A 22,102-nucleotide genomic window follows, 5' to 3' on the forward strand; every position below is an offset into this window, starting at 1 on the left:
CCCAGTGTTACTTTGTGGATATTAACAAACTGATTTTCAAGTACATGTGGAAAGACAAAAGATCCATGACAGGCAGCCCAGTATGGAAGAACAAAGTCTGAAGACTGACATTACCTGACTTTAAGACTTACTGTAAAGGCTCAGCAACTTCAAGAGATAGCCCCACACCAATACAGTCAACTAATATATGAGAAGAGAACAAAGGCAATCATGTGGGAAAATTGTCATCTTTGCAACAAATGGTGCCAGAACAAATGGACATCCACATGCCAGACAATGAATCTTGGCACTTATACCTGTGACAAAAATTAACTCCAAGTGGATCTATGACCTGATTGTAAAATGCAGATTATAAAAGTTCTAGAAAATAACATAGGATAAAATCTAGGTGACTTTGGATGTGACAATGTCTTTTTAGATACAATATCAAAAGCATGATCCATAAAAGAAAATGTTGGTAAGTTTGACTTCATTAAAGTATATTTCTGCTCTGCAAAAGACACTGTTAAGAGATTAAAAGGTCAATCCATAGACTGGGAAAAAAATTTTGCAGACCCATGTCTCGTAAAAAACTTGTCTACAAAATACATAAAGTTTTGTATACATAAACTTGTATGCAAAATCCTTAAAATTAAACCATAAGAAAACACACAGCTAAAACATGGGCAAAAGATGTGAACAGCTGTCTCACCAAAGAAGACAGATGCAAATAAGTTCATGATAAGATGCTTGACATCATATGTCATTGGAGAATGGCAAATTACAGCCACAATGCAATGCATTTCTATACCTAATAGAATGAATAAAATACAAAACACCGACAACACTAAATGTTGACAACAATGTGGAGCAATAGGAACCCTCATTTGCTGCTGATGAGAATTCAAAATGGTACAACCACTTTGGCAGACAGTTTGGCAGAATCTTATAAAACTCAGTATAGTCTTTCCATCTGATTCAGCAATACATACTAATAAAAAAAACCAGTTTTATTATGTATGTATGCATAGGAGTTTCACACAAAAAATAAGACTCAAGGAGCTTCCCAGATGATTGAGGCTTATACACCGTATGAGGTTAAACAAAGCAAAAAGGATTTGGGGATCCCGGTCAGGGGAGGCCAGCTATGGGAAGGTGAGGGGAGGAAATGTATGCTGGATTAGGGTTGTCTCATTACACAGATAAGAGTCTCTCTGGTTCAGAGTTGTCTGGGAAAGTAGCTCTCTTTCTGGTAGGGAGACATCTTTACAAATGGAAATTTCCTTCATAAATGTGAATTTCCTTTTCAAAAGAAGACAATTTATACTCAATATTTAGGCAGTTAAGGAGAGATAAAGAGCTTTTCCTGTGTTTTCTGGTCTTCCTGTGTCTTCAATTGCCTTTAGCTCAAAATAATGCATATGCCAAAGAGGCCTCTTTTGGGGTGATTTCTTGTATCCTTCATTTCTCATGAATTGAACTTATTCTTGTGAAATGAACTAATTGTTTTGAATAAACTGCAGTGGACTTGTTATTGATGAGCCACATTTTAAAAATGGGTTGATGCCAGTTTGGGAAGCTGCTGTTCTCAGCCTGTGCTGCTTCTCTCTGCAGGGACGCTGTGGACCTGTCTTCTGCTGGCACTGCAGGCGTGCTCATTGGCTACTGTCCCCAGCAGGATGCCCTGGACGAGCTTCTGACTGGTTGGGAACATCTCCATTATTACTGTAGCTTACGCGGGATTCCAAGGCAGTGCATCCCTGAGGTAAATCTCCCTGGGGTCTTCTAGATAAAGGGACCCATTGAGGAATGCTTGGTGACCACCTCTGGCTCCAAGGCAGCTCTCTCACCCTGTGAGGAGAAGAAACTGTAGTAGCAGATAAACTTACCTGCAAGAGATTTTCCAATGTGATTATACTGAAGAAAACATTAAATAAATTTGCCTTATTTACATAATATATTTAAACTGCATCTGTGTGAGGCAGTCATGTGGTCAGAGTTAAAACATAAATACATCATTTATAACTTTGTATCCCCCTTGCTCTTTTCTTCCTCTCTAAATACCTTTTACATTTATTGAATGACTAATTTGTATTCAGGAAGAAATATCACAAACTCTGTATTTTCAGGGCTTATGAAAGAGTGGGCACAAAATACGTGTGGAAACTGGGGGATTGTTGGAAGGAATGACTTCCTGATGAGTGGGTGGACAGATTCCTACTGCCAGGGGATTCCTTTCTGGGTGGCCTTAGGGGAATGAAGGAGTGGCAGGAACTGCAGACCTCCATACCCCCATCACTGCCTGTGACAGGAGAGAGGCAGGTGGAGCAGTGAGAGAGCAAAAGACAGCTGCCACTTCTTCTGTGCGAGTAGAGGTCAGCGAAGCAGAGCGGACAGCATTGATTGACAGCTCAGGATGTTGTACCGTGAGCCACCAAAATTGCAGTTATTTAAGCACATTTTAACCTTTTCTGCATCTCATTGTGGAAAGTCTGGGGTGCGTGCTCCTCAGATTTCTGGATTCTGAACTACAAGCAGAAATAAGTGGCTTATATGATGCATTTGCAATTAGATTCTGCGGGAGAGGGAACATTCTAGGACTCACAGGAGACAACACTAATAGCCTTCACCTTCACTGGTCCATGAACATTCATTCTCTGTTCTGTTTTTATAATGCTTCAGCATTTGTTCTTGTTTATGCTTTCTAACTTTAAGTGAAACTAAACAGAATGTCTGCACCTCATTGTAAGGACTCTGGCCCCTTTTCCCATCTCCTGTCTTAATAAAGCAAAGATAACTGACCACCCCACAGAGACCTGCTGGTTGTAGTTAAACAGTTATTGGCATCCATGACTAATTGTTGGCTCAATTTTTAATCGGTGTTTATCTCTGTCAGCTCCTCCTTGTTAGTTTTTGATGAAAGAGGCGGGTGCTTGGCAAAGGCTTTAAGCTGGCGCTTTTGTTTTTTGAGGGAAACATGCTTATGAGAAAAGCTCTCATTAATGTAGTAAGAGTCGGTGCTTTCTGTCATTCAGGGCAATTGTGTCTTGATATTCAGCTGTCTTACAACTTTGTTTTTCTGAATTGTTCTACCAAGAAAAGTTATGTAAATGGTAACCAATTAGGAACTGCCTTCATTTCCTTTATACAACCATAACTGATTTTGCAGACAGTAATGCTACTTGCTCTTGTTTCTAAGATGTCAGCTCACTTTTGCATCTGTTCCCAAAGGAGTTAGCTCCTTTTCTGGAAAAAAATTCTCTCTTCTATGTATTTGGGGGATATTTAAGTTATAGAACAGGCATATCCATTCTGAGGTGCTTATCACAAGGTGTCCAGAAAGAATTATTATAAAATAATGGAAAACAGTAGTTTTATCTTTCAGTATTTATTCCATGTCAGGTACCGTTCTAAGTATTTTACAGCAACCATATGAAGTAGATGCTTATTCTCATTTTACAAACTGAGAAATTAGACACAGTTTAATTGAGACACAGAGACACAGGAAAACTGAGACACCAGAGAAATTCGGCCATTTGGCCACATTCACATGGCTAGTATTTGGCAAGGTTTTGCTTTGAAACCATATAAACCAGCTCCAGGGTACAAGTTCTTGACTAAGACATTACTCTGACATTTATTTTATCCAGGTTGTTAGTTCTATAAGATGGAATTCTTGGTGTATTAACAGTTCAGTCTTATTTTTATACCCCTGGGGTGGCCAAAGAAGTGGAAACTGTGTGGGGTTAGTGCATGACTTCTCTAACATGGAACTCCTCCTGCTGCCTGGCTTTCCACTGGGCTGGAGTTGGGCTCAACATGTGCGCCTCATGAGTCTTTCAGAACTCATAGATATGGGGGTAATCTTTAGACACATCTGCCGCTCACCTTAGTTGTTTTCTTCAGGCTGCCATCTATTTTCATTGTAACGTGGACAGCCACCATTGTATGTTCTCTGATTCTAAGTGGAAGACCCTCTGTGCTTGCTGGGAGGCTCCTTTATTCAGCCTTACAGTCCCCTCTCCTCCCTCCCTGGCACCCTCAGAGCCTATGCTGTGGCTGAGCCACCCACCTGTGCTCCACTTGCTGGTCATTTCTATGTATGGTCAAATTGCTCACTTCCCCAACCTTTCAAAAATTTGATGAGGTAAGAATAAGATGCCACTTTATAAAGCTTGAATTTAGGTTCGGCAAGTTAACGTCATGATTTTCAATTTTCCCATGATTTACACTGCACAGTTTTGTGCAGTGTGCATATTTGAGCCTGAATTTAATGAACCTTGTATAACATGTTATATCAAGTTATATCACTTGGTTATTACCAGATGATGCAAGAGATGAGGGCTACACAGTCTGGGATGCTAGAGAAAATGTGTAAGAGTCCATCATGCTAGGTAGTTTTAAAGGTAGTGTCATACCATAACGAACAAGCAATACTTCTAAATGGGAAGAGATTTGGCAAATTCTGCGTGTTAGTTTTCCCTGGTATAGAAGAGGCATGGCCCCTCATCATCTTAGTTTTGTTAATACCTGCACATGCCTACCAGGGAATATCCCTACTGTGTCTTGCTTCCCCCTGTCTTCTCTAACGGCATGACTTTTATCTTTAAGTTTTCTTCCATTCACACAGTCAGTTGAGCTAGAAGGAGCTAGAAGTTATAAGATAGTAGGAATGGGGACAGGAGGTCATCTTCAGAGGAAGGGCCAGGATAAACATTTCCATCTGAAATCCTTGGTTTCCTTTCCCTACTTTACTACTTGTTTTGATCTTTAATCTCACAGAAAATGTTGACCTGGCCATTATGCGTGCTAGTGGAAACATTTTGGCTTTGGAGTCCAGCAGATGTATGTGTGAATCTCAGGGCAATTTATTTTGGCTCCAGTGATGTTTATAGAAGTCCTACTATGTGCCAAACATGAATAAGCACTGGATCTATGCATCCCAGTGCATATCCCATTGGGATTCATCCCAAAACGAATACATCCCCAAAAGAAAGCATCCCAAAACAAATGCATTCCAGTAACTTGCCTTAAATATGGTACAATTTCTAGAGCTTCATGAGAGAAAAATACCAAACTGCAGAGAGAGATTCTGTGAACTTTTGACATTTTGGGATTTTAGGCAGTATTTTGCCAACCGAGATTGCTAAGGCATTGCTTTTGCCATTACTTTGACAGTATTGCTGAGTGCAGAAAAGACTACAGCAAAATACTTCTTATTAGGCTATTTTCAGTTATTTTCTGACAACATGACATTCAGAAAACATTGGATCAAACTAATACATTTGTTCCTGTATACTCTGGAATCTTTCCTATGGTTAACCAATCCAGAATTTGCAGGCTGCAATATTTAACCTTTTGTGAAACTGGGAAAACATGACATATGTTTCCTAACTTCATAAAAATGTGCAGTAATAATTTGGCAAGTTTATTCAAAATGTAACTTATATTCTCAGGTGCATTTCTCCAGAACCAAGTGCTTATATTATTATTTTTTTATTTCGTTTGTCAGTTTATCAGCTTTCATTTATGTATTGCTAATCTTTGAATAATATAGATGAGAGTAACTAAAAATTTCTTTCTAATACATGCACACACACACATATTTTCATTCTCTTTTTCTTGTAATATTTATAGGTCTAAAAATAACCAAAAAAAAATCGACTTCACAATTTGTCATTTTTGCCAGCCTCACCACTGTTAGTACAGCAGGTCTCCAAATAATGTTGTTTAGTTCAACATTGTTTCATTACAATGATGGGAAAAATAAAATTGATTTTCTGCCAGGACTGCTGTCGGAGAGGAGTTTGCACGCTCTCCCCATGGCTACGTACGTTTTATCCAGGTACACTTGTTTTCTGTCATGTCCCAAAGCTGTGTACATTAGTTTCTTTGGTGTGTCTAAATTGAGTCCATGTGGGTGAGTACATGTGGACATGTGAGTGCACCCTGTGATAGAATGGAATGCTGTCCAGGGCTGTTACTGCCTGGTGCCCTGAGCTTCCAGCATAGACTCTGACCACCCTCAACCCTGAACTGGAATAATTGGGTAAATCATGTTTTTGTTAATCTTTCACAAATGTATGTGTAGCTCACATTTATTTCAGTGTTTGCTCTTAGAAGTAGTTATTTTTATTTAGAAGTTTGGAGATGTTTTTGTGACCAGACATATGACATAGGAACTTTTGTTTCTACCAATCAGCTTATGGTAAAACTGGTTTCATTAAATGTTGATTCAGTTAAAGCAGTCTCCAAGAACATATAGATGACATTAAGTAAGGACTGCATTGGCTTTTTCCCGACAGATAAAGCTTTCTAACAGGGTCTATAATGCTCTTAGTTTTCTTCTCTTTTATGGGGACGTGTGCCTCCTTTTCCAGGAAGCCTCCCTGGTTTCCTTCCTTCATCTCTCATTATGAGTGTTTATCTACCACTGATTTATGCTTCCTGGCCATTCTTTTCTGAGAAAAATTTGGATGAAGCTACATTACTACTTCTATTATCTCTTTAATTCCTGAAATGCCAGGCATTTATATTTCTTCATTTATATGACCCTTCTCTTAATATTTGTGTGGGTTTGCTTGTGAGGAATAAAATGTTTTGTCTTGATATTTTAGAATTCACTTAAGTGAATTTTTATTCAACTTGTGATAATTGAAATAATTGGTCTGAATGGAGCCAGGAAAAAGGATGATTCATATAAAATATTCTGGGGAAAATGACTTTACTTTCAATAAGACCAACTACTGCCCTTGATAAGATTTTCTTAGGCAGATAGGAGGAGATTAAATATTTCATCTTTATGTATCTTTGGGGCCTGGAAATCTGCATTTCCTAGAATTATACTATTTCACCATAAGACCAGTCCTTGACCCTCTTCATTCATCTGCAATATATTTTGAAGTTGTACAAGTAAAGCCATATAACAATTTCTGTTGAAAGATTTTATTGGGGGACGTAATGATTATCCTAATATTTGTAGAGGTTCTTAATGCTTCATTATCCTTCATTATCCTGTTATTATCCTAACTTTTATGCACTTGTCAAAAAGAGTATACACATTGGTTTATATTTATTTAGTTATTTGGGATGCACAATTATTAACCCATCTTTTTAGTCCTAAGGAAGTTTTCCCTCTTCTCCTAAATTTGAATTAAAATATGACCTTGGTCAATTTGGCTAAATGATGATATCTAAAAAATGAATCTATATTAATACTTCTATGGTCATAAGAGTTAAATAAAATTGTTTGCAACATTTTTAAATTATGCTAAGTTGGAAACGAAAAAGTTGCTTACCTTGGACCCCAAGAAGAATTAATCCAGCATAGGAGACAGACTGGAAACAGAAAATGTAGTGTGGTACAAATTACAGTGGGAAATGCTAAATAGAAGCATTCTATAGACACATAATGCACAGAAGAGGTGACACATACAACACACAGAAGAAGTGACAATTACTTTTTCTGATGAGAGATATGGGCTGGGCCTTCTAGGATGTGGGACAAGCTGGCAGGGTGGAAAGCAGGGAAGAATAAAGAAGCTGTGAACCCCAGGCTTTTGAGTACGGTCTGAACTCTCCTGTGCCTGGGGTGGGGGGGTGAGGTTTGACAAATGCTGCCACCATCCTTGGGACTTGGCAAAGTGGTTTTCAGCAGTTGCAAATAAGAAACATTTCCCATTCCCCTCCCCACCTCTAGTTACTTTATAAACCAAACTCTGAGTTTGCAAACATTAACAGTGGCTTCTCAATGTGAAAGGGTTATTTCTTTCCTTGTGTTAATATTGAAAATTCCCTCCAGCCATAAAAACGAACAAAATCACATCCTTTGCAGCAGCGTGGATGCAGCTGGAGGCATCATCCTAAGCAAATTAACACAGGAACACAAAACCAAATACATGTGCTCTTATTTATAGGGGAGAGCTTAACATTGGGTGCACATGGACACAAACATGGCAGCAGTAGACACGTGGAAATCCAAAAGTGTGGAGGTAGGGCATGAGACAAGGGGTGAAGAACTACCTGTTGGGTTCCACGCTCACTACTTGGGTGATGGATCATTAGAAGCCCAAACCTCAGCATCACACAATATACCCATGTAACAAACCTGCACATAGACACCCGGAATCTAAAATAATAAAGAAAGTGTTCTACTTCGGTTGTCTTCTCCCTTTAAGTTTTGACACCTCTTTCCATTAGTTTCATTCCTATTTATTTCCTTCTCAGTTTTCTTTTTGGCATTCCCGTCTCTGCTCACCTTAACGTGGGTATTTATCTGGACCTCCAACCTCGAGTGTGTTTCTTGCCCACCCTGCTCCCTGAACTCTAGATGTGATTATTTTGACCGTCACTTAGATGTCTCCAGCCACAGAAAACTCCCACCTGTTCACTCTCAATTACTGCCTGTATGGTGAAGGGGGATGTTTCAGGAGATGTACTTGATTGTATGTGTGAAGATGAGCAGGGTTAGTGGGAGGGAGAAGCAGGAGTGAGGACTGAGACCAGGTTTCTGGTGGGCACTTTGGTGAATGCTGGTGTGCACATGCACATCCCTCTCTTCCAGGTTGCTGGAGATCTCATCAGGCGCTTACACCTCGAAGCCCATGCGGACAAACCTGTGGCCACCTACAGTGGGGGAACCAAGCGGAAACTCTCTACAGCCCTGGCCCTGCTGGGGAAACCTGACATTCTTTTATTGGTGAGTAGAGGAATGTCAATGTCTTGGAATAAGACACATATTGCATATTGATTTATAAACTGATTTTAAGAGTTTTTCTGGGAAGTAACTTTAGAACTTGCAAAGCTGGTTCTACAAACTAGTAAACTGTTTTGCCATAAGCCAACATTTCCCAAACATCGTTTGAATTTTGCAGAAATAAAACACTTACCTTTTGCTAGATTCACTCATATTCGTCAAACTGAAAATTCTATAAAATTTTAACATTAAAACAGTGTTTTAAAAGATTATTAGAATTCATCTGTAATCTGAAACCCATTATATTTTCCTCTAGAATATTGCTTTGATGTCTTTTTCTCTGTGTAGCTGTATGTTTATCACAGCAGTAGTGACACCTGTCATGGTGAATCTTGAAGATGGGTGTTGAGAGTGAAGGCTGGCTATGATGTTGAGAGTAGGAAGAAAACTCCAGCAAGAGGGTAGAGTATATGCAATGGTCTTGAGACAAGGTGGTCTGTAATCAGTCTGGGAACTGCAATTAATTTGATTTGAATGAATCAAAGCATTAATTGGAGGCAACATTTGTCAAGAAATGGAGTTAATTGTCTTGCATTTCATAAAACAGCTATAATTGTTAATGCAAGTAATGCCATTGAAAGAATTAATAAAGGCTATTGTTACATGCCATAAATTGGATTCTAATCACTAGAGTGCATCTTTGGACTTCACACCAGTAGAGAGTCTGAGGGGTGTCAAAAAGTATGGAAAACAAAACAGATTCCTTTTTTTCTATCTTTCTTCATCAAATGAATACGCCCTTTCAGTGGGATAGCAAATGGGAATTGAGAAGGTCTGTGTTAGAAAATGGTCTCATCATTTGCTGGTTGTTTCCTGGAAACTCACTTGAATATTCTTTTTAGGTGCCATAAATTTGCTTTTGCAATATCCAAATTCCTGGACCATTGTATAGTTTCATATTCCGGAATCTGATAATAAAAACTACCATTTGCACAATCCTGAAGTTCACAAATTGCATTTTATTTTCAACACAAGGTGGGATTATGTTGAGTAGTTAACAATATGTGGGCGTTCATTACTTTCTGTGGAATTTCCCTATGCCTAGCCCCTCACAATGCATCTCCTCAGTTGGATGAAGGGGCCGATGCTCTATAGCCATGACCTGGTTCACTGCAGACCCTGACATACTTTTCTTTGGTACATCCTTGCTCTCAGCTTTCCGTGGATGCCCAAACCTGTGGCACAGTGGTCAAGGTGGGGACTCCGGAGTCTGACTGACAAGCATTGAATTTTGCTTCTGCAGCCGCCCAACACTTGGCCTTGTATGTTCTGTGCCTGCTTCCTTCTCATCTGAAAATTGTCCCGATTATAATGTCTGTCTCATGGAGTCATTGAAAGCAGTAAATAAAATAAACTACATTAAGCATCTAGCCCAGTGTCCAGCAGATGGTAAACCGCAGTAACTATTTGTGACTATGATGATGGTTACTGTTCAGAGCAATAGGTTAAAGAGATTTGTTGCCGGTCCTTTGGAGTTCTCAACAGAGAGACTAGAAGTGACTCTCAGAGCTGACATCAAGGAGGGAATCAGGAAAACGTAAATTACACATCCAACTCTCATGCTGAGCATTGCATGATCACACCTTTTATTTACTTATTTTTATAGCTAGTACACATATATTGCTTGATTTGCAGAAAAGACTAGATATTTATTTTTCTGTTCAGTGCTTCTCCCCCCACCCCTACTGCTTCCCATCTGTTTCTTTCTTTGGGGAAGTTTATGACCCTAAGCTCTTAAGAAATATGTGTTTAGTACTCCCTGGCTAATAAAAGCACAGAAATATATCTTACAGTTTGGCAAGATTTCTCTAGAATTGGTTCATATAAGAAATGCTTTGGTGTCTATTGAAGGAGAAAGCTTCAAGTTCTAAGAAATATCAATTTATTTGATGTTGCTAAATAAATGAAGCCTTTTTCTGCTATCATATGTCTTCCTAGGGCATATCATTCTGAAATTTTATGGAGGTTGAAAATTCATTTTATAAACATCAAGGTTGGCTTACCTAGCCAGATCATGAAGGAGAACCAACCTGGCATGAAAATATAGCCCAATTCCCCACCTCCCAGTTTTATGGAGGTATAATTAATAAAAATGGTATATATTTAATGAATTCAACATGTGTTTTGATATACATAAATATTCTGATGTGATGACTACAATCAAACTAATTAACATATTGATGATGTCATATAATTGCCATTGTTTTCCCTGGGTGTGATGAGAACACTTAATATCTACCCTGTTAACAAATTTCAAATATGTAATACAGCATCGTTACCTACAGTCCTTCTCTTAGTCCACTGTGCTGCTATAGCAGACTGGATAATTTATGAAGAACAGAGAGCAGACATTTGAGTTTTGGAGTCTGGGAAGTCCAAGATCAAGGTACTGCCAGGTGCAGGTGCCTGCCGAAGGTGCCAACCCTGCTTCCAAGATGAATACCTGAACCCTGTGCCCTCCAGAGGGGAGGAATACGTGTCCTCATAAGGCAAAAGTCAGAAGGCCAAAAAGAGGTGAAGGTCCTTCATCAGGTGCTTTTATAAGGTCACTAAACCTTATAAACTCGTTCACCTCCCAGTGGTCACACTTCTCAATATTGTTTCATTAGGGATTGAGTTTTAACATGAATTATGTAGAGGACGAAACATCCAAACTATAGCAGCCCTATATGCTGTATATTAGGTCTCCAGAACTTGTTTGTCCTGTATAACTGAAATTTTCTGCCCTTTGACAAGTATCTCCCCATTTCCACAGCCTGGCACCTTTCTACTGTCTCTTCCTATGTGTTCAACTTTTTAATATTTCATTAAGAAGTAGTGTTTTTCCATGCATGGCTTATTTCACTTTATGCTTGGCATAAGTCCTCCAGATTCACTTATGTTGTTGAAAATGGAAGGATTTCCTTATTTTTCAAGCAGAATAATATTTCATTACACACATATACACCCAGAGAAGAGAGAGAGAAAGAGAGAGAGAGAGAGAGAGAGAGAGAGAGAGAGAGAGAGACAAGGAAATGGGGGGGGGGGGGAGAGAGAGAGAGAGAGAGAGAGAGAGAGATACACATTTTCTTTTCCCATTTATACACTTAGGGATGCTTAGGTTGTTTCTATATCTTGACTTTTGTAAATAATGTTGTCATGAATATAGTACTTCCAGATACGCTTCCAGATATTGATTTTATTTCCTTTGGATACACACACAGATGTGAGATTACTGGATCAGGTGGTAGTAGTATTTTTAATTTGTAGAGGAACTTCCACACTGTTTTTCACAATGTGTGTACATTTACATTCCCACCAATTGTGTATAAGGGCTCACTTTTTTCCGAATCCTTGCCATTGCTGGTTATCTTCTGTCCTTTTAACAATAGCTATTCTAACGAGTACAAGGTGATATCTCATTGTCGTTTTTATTTACATTTCCCTGATTATTAATAATGTTGACCATCTTTTCATATACCTATTGGCCATTTGCATGTCTTCTTTTGAGAAAAGTCTGTTCAAGTTTTTTGTCTATTTTTAATTATTATTATTTTGCTATTTAGCTTTATGAATTCCATATATAGGATGTAACCCCTTATTGGATATATGGCTGCAAACATTTTATTCCCCTCTGTAGTTTGCCTGCTTTGTTGGTATTTTCCTTTCTTGTGCAGAAACTCTTTTCATTTGAAATAGTACCACTCTATGTTTGCTTCTGTTTTCTCTGCTTTTGGTCTCATATCCAAAAAACAAACAAAACATTGCCAAGACCAATGTCAAGGAGCTTTTCTTTTCTTTTTTCTTTTTTTTTCCTACAAGTTTCTTGGTTTCTGATCTTATGTTTAAATCTTTAATACATGCTCAGTTGATTTTTGTGTATGGTGTAAGATAAGAACCCAGTTTTAATTTTTTGTATGTAGATACTCAGTTTTCCCAAAGCCATATATTGAAGAGACTGTCCTTTTCCTAGTTTTAATTTTGGTGTATTTGTCAAAGATTGACTATATGTGTGTGGGTTTATTTCTGTACTGTCTATTCTTTTCTATGAATCTGTATTTCTGTTTTTATACAAGTACCATACTTTTTAAATTACGATAGCATAGTAGTATAGTTTGAAAATAGGAAATGTGAGGCCTCTAGCACTGTTCTTCTTGCTTAATTTCTTTAGCTATTTGTGGTCTTTTGTTGTTGTTGTTGTTTTTCTTTAAATAAATTTCGGTATTCTGGTTTTCTATTTCTGTGAAAAAATGACAATGGAATTGTAGGAATAGCACTGAGTCTGTCGATCGCTTTGGGTAATATGGACATTTTAAAATATTAATTCTTTCAATCCATGTACATGGATAGCTCTCCATTTATTTGTCTTCAATTTCTTTAATCAAAATGTTATAGATTTCAGTATACAGATCTTTCACTTCCTTTGTTAAAATTATTCCTAAGTATTTTGTTCATTTTGATCTTACTGTAAATGAAATTGTCTAAAATTTCCTTTTCTGATAACCCACTGCTATTTTATGGAAGCAAAATTGATATTTGTATGTTGATTTTGTATCATATGACTTTATTGAATTTGTTTATTAATTCTAATGGATTTTTTGGTGGAGTCTGTAGTGTTTTCTGTATATTAGATCGTGCTTTTGGAAAGATGATTTTACTTATTCGTTTTTGATTTGGATGCCTGTTCTTTGTCTTGACTAATTGCTCTGGTAGGACTTCTAGTATTATGCTGAGTAAAAGTGGCTAGAGTGGGCATCCTTGTCTTGTTCTTCTTAGATTCGAAGTTTTTAGCTTTACACTGTTGAATATGATGTTAGTTGTGGGCTTATGATGTATGGCCTTTTATTCTTTTCTTACTTCTGCTAACTTTGGGCTTAGTTCATTTCTTTATCCAATTTCTTCAATTGCAAAGGTAGGATATTTATTTGAAATCTTTCTTTTTTCTTAATGTTGATGACTTATTCCTCAAACCTGCTTTTACCTCATCCCATAAGTTTTGTTTTGTTTCCATTTTCATTTGTCTCAAGATACATGTATTTTTTAAAATTTTCTTTTTAATTTCACTTTTGGCCCATTGGTTGTTCAGGAACATATTGTTAATTTACATGTATTTGTGGATTTCTCAGTTTTCCTCCTTATTAATTTCTAGTGTCATACCATGTTGGTCTGAAATGATACTGGATATGATTTCAATTTTTAAAAATTGTGTAGACTTGTTCTGTGGCCTAATATATGGTCTCTCCTGGAGAGTATTTTATGTGTGCTGGAGAAGAATGTGTATTCTGCTGTCGTTGGATGGAATGTTCTGTGTATGGCTGTTAGGTTCATTTGGTCTAAAGTGTAGTTCAAGTACTTGTTTCCTTATTGATTTACTGTCTGGTTAATCAATGTATCACTGAAAGTGGAGCCTTGAACTCCCTATTATTATTGTAGTTACGTCTTTTACTCCTTTCAGTTCTGTTAATATTTGCATTACATATATAGCTACTCTCATATTCAGTGCATATCTATTTATAATTACTCTTTTATCATTTTATAATAAATTGACCATTTTATTATTGTATTTTTCTCTTTTTACAGTTTTTGACTTAAAGCATATTTTGTTTGACATAAATATAGATAAACATGCCCTCTGGGTCATCATTTGCTTGGAGTATCTTTACCTATTGTTTCACACTCAGTCTATGTGTATCAAAAAAACTGTACTAAGTCTCTTGCAAACAGCATAAGGTTGGATCTTGGTTTTTATCCTTTCATTCACTTTATGCCTTTTGATTGGCAAATGCTGTCTATTTACAGTTAATATAATTATTAATAGGTAAGAACATATTCTTGACATTTTGTTAATTGTTTTCTGGCTATTTTTAAAGCTATTTATTCTTTTTTTCCTTTATTACTGTTTTTCTTTTAATTTGATAACTTTTTTGTGTGTTGGTATGTTGGTATGCTTTGATTCATTTCTCTGTTTTTTTTTTCTTATGTGTATGTGTGTGTGTGCGCGTGTGTGTGTGCATCCACTGTAGGTTTTTTATTTGTGGTTACTAAGTATCTATATAAAACATCTTATAGTTACAAAAGTCTATTTTTAACCTGATAGTAACTGAACTTATGTCACATTTAAAAAAACTACACTTTTACTTCCAGCCATCTCATTTTATGTTTTAGATGTCACAATTTGCAGCTCTTTATATTGTGTTTCCATTAAAAATTATATTAGCTATAGTTATTTTTAATACTTTTTTGTCTTTTAATCTGAATATTACAGTTATAAGTGATTTACACACCAACATTAAAGCATTAAAGTATGCTGAATTTGGCTATATACTTAACTTTACTGTGAGTTTTATAATTTCATGTTGCTAATTAGAATCCTTTTATTTTATTTTAAAGAACCCCCATTAGCATTTTTCTTTTAAGACAGGTATTGTGTAAATGAACTCTTTCAGCTTTTGTTTGGGAAATTCTTTTTCTTTTTTTTATTTCTGAGGAGCAGCTTTGCTGGGTAAAGTAGGCAAAGTATTTTTGATTTGGTAGGATTTTTTTCTTTCATTGGCCTACTCTTTCCCTGTCCTGAAGATTTCTTCTGAAAAATCCACTGATAATCTTGTTCATGTATGTGATGAACCTTTTTTTTTTTTCTCTTGTTGCTGTGAAAATTCTGCTTTTCATTTTTGACAGTTTGATTATTGTGTATCTCAGTGAATAATTTGTTGGGTTGAAGCTATTTGGGAACTTTTAAGCTTCATATATCTCAGTGTTCAAATGTCTTTCTCTTTATCCAAATTTGGGAATGTTTCAGCCACTATTTATTTAATAAGCATTCGGCTGCCCCTTTTTCTCACCTTTTTTTATTTTGTAAATCTCATATTGTAAAAGTTAGGTCTCTGGATAATGTGCCATAAACCTGTTAGGCTTTCTTTGTTCTTCTTAATTCTTTTTTTTTTTTTTTTAATTTTCCTTGGCTGGATAATTTCAAATAATCTGCCTTCAAGTTCACAGATTTGTTTTTAATCTGCTTGATCAAATGTGCTTTTGGCATTCTCTATCATATTTTTTATTTCTTTTTATATTTCTGCTCCAGTATTTCTATTTGGTTCTTTTATATATATATATAATTTTGATCTCTTCTTTGAATTACTCTGGATGAGGTGAGAAAGAAGTGGGACTCTTGGGTAGCATGCTGTGTGGCTGGAGGAGTCACTCATTGCTCTCTCACGTTCCCCTATCATTCTGGCTTTGTTGAGCAGAGTGTAACAAAACCAATTGGAGAAGTGCCTGTTAGAGCCAGAGCAGAGATTTTTCTTTCACCTGGGATCTGGCCTCCCATGTCGTTGTGTATATTTCTGTTTGTGTTTTTCAAATGCTGATTACTCTGTATTGCCTTTCCTTCAGGATGAACCCAGCTCTGGGATGGATCCCTGCTCTAAGCGGTACCTATGGCAAACAATAATGAAGGAGGTTAGGGAAGGCTGTGCTGCAGTGCTGACCTCCCACAGGTGAGCTCCAGTTTCTCTTGTAGCCATTTCCTGAGTAAGACTGAGTAACAAAGGTTAAGAAGTGCATTTAGGCCCCTGCACAGTGCTAACATAGACATTTCTTAATCTTTACAGCACAGTAATGGTGATATTATTGTTAGCCCTTATTGTATAAATTGAGACTGAAACCATGAGGGATTACGTTATATAACCAAGTTTACATAGCAAACGGGTGGCAGAGCTAGAATTTGAACCTAGTATTCTGTGTCCAAAGACGATATTCTTGCCTCATCCATTGCTACTGTTCAAGGATGAGTGCTAGACTACTGTTTTCAGGTCTTCCTGAAGGATCTTTCAGATCCTTTCCATCCAAGGCCTCTTATTTCAGCGGGTAGAATTAGCTGAACTAAAATACTAAACAGGTTACTGAATCTGGTTTAACATTTTCTTTATCACAGAATTAAGTTTGTAATTAGATTTCAAAACCATTGACTTCTTTTTAATTTTCTAATACACTGTTCTAGGCCACACAGAATTACAAATACAGATTTTATAAAACCTACTTATGGGAAGTGAGCAATGTAATTTAACTAATACAAATCCTAATGATGTAATAAAGACCAGTCTTTAACGTTTAGACTTGTTTTGTCTTTATGCTTAAGTAAAATATACTGTCCAGATGTCAAGAGTTGCCAAAGATCTGACATTTTGCCCTTTTGCAAGCTGGCAAATTTAGCTTGATACAGTTTTACGGATGTTGACACAAGAAATGAGACTTCTGGGTCGGAGATGAAATACTTTATTGCTCACAGCAAAAACAGTAGCCGGAGTGTCAGCATGGTTTCTCGCTGGTTCCCTAAACCCCAGTTTCTACTGGACTAATGGATGCCTGCACACATAGGAGAGGAATGCCAAATCTAGTGAAATTACCACCTTATAACATCTAATAAGGAAGCCAGCTCTTGGTTTGGGAGGAGGTGTCGCTTCTTCAATGGTTGTTTGCTGCAAGCACAACTTTGAGAAATGGCGCAGGTAAAGAGCAGTTAGGGCCTTATATTCTCGCAATTGGTGGCAAGACATGTAGGAACACAAGGGACCCATGGAAACTTGCTTCCCAACAGTCTAAATCTTTCAGTCTATGCTTGAGTACCCCAGCTCTTGTTACCAGAAGTGATATAAAGCTAGCCCTATCATTTGAAATGTGAGATTTCTGAGAGGACCTCAGAAGACTTTGCTGATTACTGGCAGCATTATTAGTTTATGTAAAAATACTATTAAATGCTATAACTCAGCATGCCTAATCCTATTATACATAAATCTTACAGCCATTTCCTGTAACAAGTATTAGTGGCTGCAAAGCCAATGTATTGTGAATAAATCAGCCATTCACACATTTCTCACATTGCTTCATGTCAAAGTAGACTTTTCTTTTCAATTTTCTATCTTTGGGCTCTTTCTTTTTTTAAAAAAATCATTCACTGATAGGTTTGTCTATATTGCTTAACATTCCCCAATTTTCACTGCCAGACTAAACTTTACACTGTTGTTTTTTTAAATATCATTTTCTGAAGTGTAATTTACATTTCATATAACTTAACCACTGTAAGTATGGAATTCTATGATTCTTTTGTAAATTTATAGACTTCTGCAAATGGTACCATAAATAAGTCTTAGAACATTTCTGGCACCTGCCCCCAAATTTTCTCATGCTTATTTTCACTTAAATTAGCATTCAAGGCCAGGCGGGGTAGTTCACACCTGTAATCCCAGCACTTTGGGAGGCTGAGGTGGGCAGATCTCGAGGTCAGGAGATCAAGACCATCCTGGCTAACACGGTGAAACCTGCCTCTACTAAAAATACAAAAAAATTAGCTGGGCGTGGTGGCGGGCGCCTGTAGTCCCAGCTACTCAGGAGGCTGAGGCAGGAGAATGGCATGAACCTGGGAGGTGGAGGTTGCAGTGAGCCGAGATTGTGCCACTGCACTCCAGCCTGGGTGACAGAGTGAGACTGCGTCTCAAAAAAAAAAAAATAGCATTCAAAACCTCCACCTAGGAAAACATTGATGGCTTTCTGTCTACGTAAATTTGCTTTATACGGATATTTCATTAACTGAATCATATAATCAGTAGTCTGCTGCCTCTGACTCTTTTTTTTAATTTACTGTAACACTTTTAAAGTCTATCCATTGCGTTTTGTGTCAATACCGTGCTCCTTTTCATTTTGAACAGTATCCCATTTTATAGCTATACCTCTTCTGTTTATCCATTCACCGGTTGATGAGCAGTTGGGTTGTTTCCAGTGTTTTGCTATTATGAATAACATGTTGTGAGCAGTCATATAAATGTCTTTGTAGGTATAGACATGTTTTAATTTTTTTTTATTTTTCTGAGTCAAGTTGCTAGGTTGAATAGTAAGTTGTATTTGACACTTTAAGAAACTGCAGAGTGATTTCCCAAATTGGCCTTATCAGTATGTGTTCCCAGCAACAATGATGAGTCTTCTTTATTCCACACCCTTGTCACTACTGTCTGTCTTTTATGATTATAGGCATCCTAGTGAAGTTGGGTTTTAATTCACCTTTTCCTAAGGACTAATGCTGTTAGAATCTTTTCATGTGCCTAATAGTTATTTGTATTAATTCTTTAGTGAAATATCTATTCCAATATCTCCTCCATCCTCCTTTTTTTAAAAATGGCTTTATACTTTAGAATAGTTTTAGATTCACTGCAAAATTGAGAGGAAGGTACAGAGATTTTTTAAACTCCCTCCTTGCCTTCACACATGCATATCCTCCCCTATTATCAACATACAGCACCAGAGTGATACATTTAGTAAAATTGATCAGCCTACATTGACAGCACATCACCACCCCAATCCAGTTTACATAGGGGTCACTCTTGGTATTGGACATTTTACGGGTTTGGACAAATATCTAATAAGAAACCACTATTATAGTATCAGACAGAATTGTTTCTCGGCCCTAAAAATTTTCTGTGTTCCGCCTATTCATCTCTCTTGCCTAACCCCTGGTAACCACTCATCGTTTTACTATCTCCATAGTTTTACCTTTTCCACAGTGCCATATAGTTGGAATCATATAGTATGTAGTCTTTTCAGATTGACTTTTTGCATTAAGTTTCTCCCATGTCTTCTCGTGGCTTGATAGCTCATTTCATTTCAATCCTGAGTCATATTCCACTATCGGGATGTACTACAGCTTATTTATCCGCTCATCTGCTGAACCACATCTTGGTTGCTTCCAAGTTTTCACAGTTTTGAAAAAAGCTGCTTAAGGATCTGTGTGCAGTTTTTTGTGTGAACATATTTTCAACTCCTTTGGGTAAATACCAAGGAATGTGATTGCTGGATCGGATGGTAAGAGTATGTTAATTTTTGTAAGGAGCCTTTATTTTTTAATTGTTTTTTATCTATTATTTTTGAATTGTAATAGTTCTTTTTATGTAGCAGATATTCCTATATTCTGAATAGAAGTCCCTTGCTGGATAAATGATTTGCACATATGTATTTCCAGTCTATGGCTGTCTTTCCATTTTGTTAATGTCTTTCCATTTTTCCATTGTCTTTGAAAGTGCAAACATTTTAAATATTGATTACATTCAGTTTATTGATTTATTTTTATATGGTTTGTGCTTTTGGTGTCTCATCTAAGAACTATTGGTTCAAGTGAAGTCCTAGAGATTTTCTTCTATCTTTTTTTTCTAAAAATTGTAGGATTTTAGCTCTTATATTTAAGTATTTGATCTATTTAAAGCTAAATTTTGTGTATAATATGAGAAAAGGATATAAATTCACTTTTATGCATGTTAATATCCAATTACTTCAGCACTCTTCCTTGAAAAGATGATCTTTTATCCCACTGAATTGTCATAGCACCTTTATTGTATTATTTATTATGTGATTTATTTTTGGACTCTCAATTATTATCCATTGATATGATGCCTATTTTCTTGCCCAATAATATCATGTTGATTATGGTTGTTTTCCGTTAAGTTTTGAAAACAGTAAGTGTTATTCCTTCAGCTTTTTCCTTATATTACAAAATTTTTCATTCTCTTGAAATATCTTTCAGTTTCTCTTGTGATTACTTCTTTGACCCTTAGTTTACTTAGAAGTGTTATTCCATTTTCAAATACTTGGAGATTTTTAAGATTTTTTTTCTGTTATTCATTTCTGATTTAACTCTGTTGTAATTAGATAAAATATGTTGTATGATTTTCATCCTTTTAAATTTGTTAGGACTTTTTAATGGCCTACCAGAGGGGTTATAGTTTTTTTTTTTTTTTTTAATAAAACCCCATTATATATATATTTGGTTTGCAAGTCACATGGTGTGTACTGCAGCATCCAACTCCACTGTTATAGTGTGAAAGCTTCCCCCAGCATTAGGTAAATGCATAATTGTGGGTTGTATTCCAATAAAACTTTATTTATTCCTCTCCCCCTATCCCCCACAAAATTGTGGCAGGCTGGATTTAGCCAATATGCTGCAGTTTTTTACTCCAGGCTTAACATGTGGTTTATCCTAGAGAATTGTCTATGCAAAGGAAAATGTATTCTATAGTATTTGGATGGAATATTGTATACACAGCAAGTTAGCTTTGACAGTGTTGTTTAAGTATTCTGTATTCTTGTGGATATTTCCCTGGGTATACTATCAATTACTGAAAATAAGATACTGAAATCTTCAAGTATAATTGTTATATTTTTCTTTTCCTTCTTTAAATTCTGTCAGTTTTTGCTGCATATATTTGGAATCTGTGTAGTTAGTGAATATGCATTCTTAACTGCTATCATACTCATATTTTGACTTTCTTATCATTATGAAATGTCTCTTTTTCACTCTAGCAGTATGTTTTAGCTTAAAGTCTATTTTGTTTCTTAAAATAGCCATTGCTTCTGTCTCTTGGATAATGTTTGTATGGTATATCTTTTCATATTCTTTTACTTTCAAATAATTTGTGTCTTTGAATAGAAGGAGTGTTTCCTATAGATTGTGTATAGTTGGATATTTTTTTTTTTCCCAATCTGACAATGTCTACCTTTTGTGTGAGGTGTTTAAACTATTCCACATTTAATGTAATTATTGATATGGTTGAAGTAACATTGACTGTTTTGCTATTTTTTATATAATGTCTCCTGTGTTTCTTGTATCTCTGTTTCTACTTGACAGTCTTATATATTAAATGAGTAATTTGAAGTATTCTGTATTTGATGTCTTATCTATTTTTTAAATTATGTTCTTACTGGCTAGTCTAAGGATGATAGTATACATCTTGATGCTAGCTTAATTAGCATCTTGATGCTAACTTAATTCTGGAAAAGTATTGTAATCTTGCCCTAATATGGCTCTATTTCTTCCGTTTTCCTTTTTGTTATTATTACCATATACATTACATTTTATATGCTCTAAATCCAATAAAGCGCATTATAAGTTTCACTTTACACAATTTTGAATTTTTAAAGAAGATAAGAAAATATATGAAAAAAGATATACACAGTCTTAAATAGTAATCCATATGCAATTGTCATTTCTGACGCTTATCTGTCCATATGAAAAATGTGAGAAAATTTTGGCTATTATTTACTCAGATAGTTTTTCTGGCCCTATCTATCTTTCCTTTTCTTTTGGTCTTCCATTGCATGTATATTGAAACTCTGATGTTATCGCACAACTCTGAGTTCTTGGTCATTTTTTTAGTCTTGTTTTTCTCCATTTTTGGATTGGATAATCTTTATTGATCTATGTGTTCACTGATTCCTCTGCCATTTTGAATCTGGTATTGACTCCTCTAGTGAAGTTTTCATTTAATTTCTTGTAATCTTTAACTGAAATATTTATTTTTGGTTCTTTTTTATATTTTTTATCCCCTTCTTCAGAATCCCTATTTACTG

At 36.2% G+C, this 22,102-nt stretch overlaps 1 protein-coding gene across 4 annotated transcripts in view; it reads left to right on the plus strand.

Annotated features, from left to right (window-relative positions):
• ABCA13 (ATP binding cassette subfamily A member 13) overlaps positions 1-22,102 on the plus strand; it is a 504,903-nt gene that overhangs the window by 425,362 nt on the left and 57,439 nt on the right. For all 4 annotated transcript variants that reach the window (XM_050785548.1, XM_050785549.1, XM_050785550.1 and 1 more), the window contains 3 exons: positions 1,594-1,744; positions 8,543-8,677; positions 16,106-16,209. In XM_050785548.1, coding sequence (XP_050641505.1) covers positions 1,594-1,744; positions 8,543-8,677; positions 16,106-16,209 — 390 coding nt within the window. The remainder of the gene's footprint in view (positions 1-1,593; positions 1,745-8,542; positions 8,678-16,105; positions 16,210-22,102) is intronic.

Source organism: Macaca thibetana, chromosome 3 (genome assembly GCF_024542745.1).
Source record: "Macaca thibetana thibetana isolate TM-01 chromosome 3, ASM2454274v1, whole genome shotgun sequence".
Classification (NCBI taxonomy): Eukaryota; Metazoa; Chordata; class Mammalia; order Primates; family Cercopithecidae; genus Macaca; species Macaca thibetana.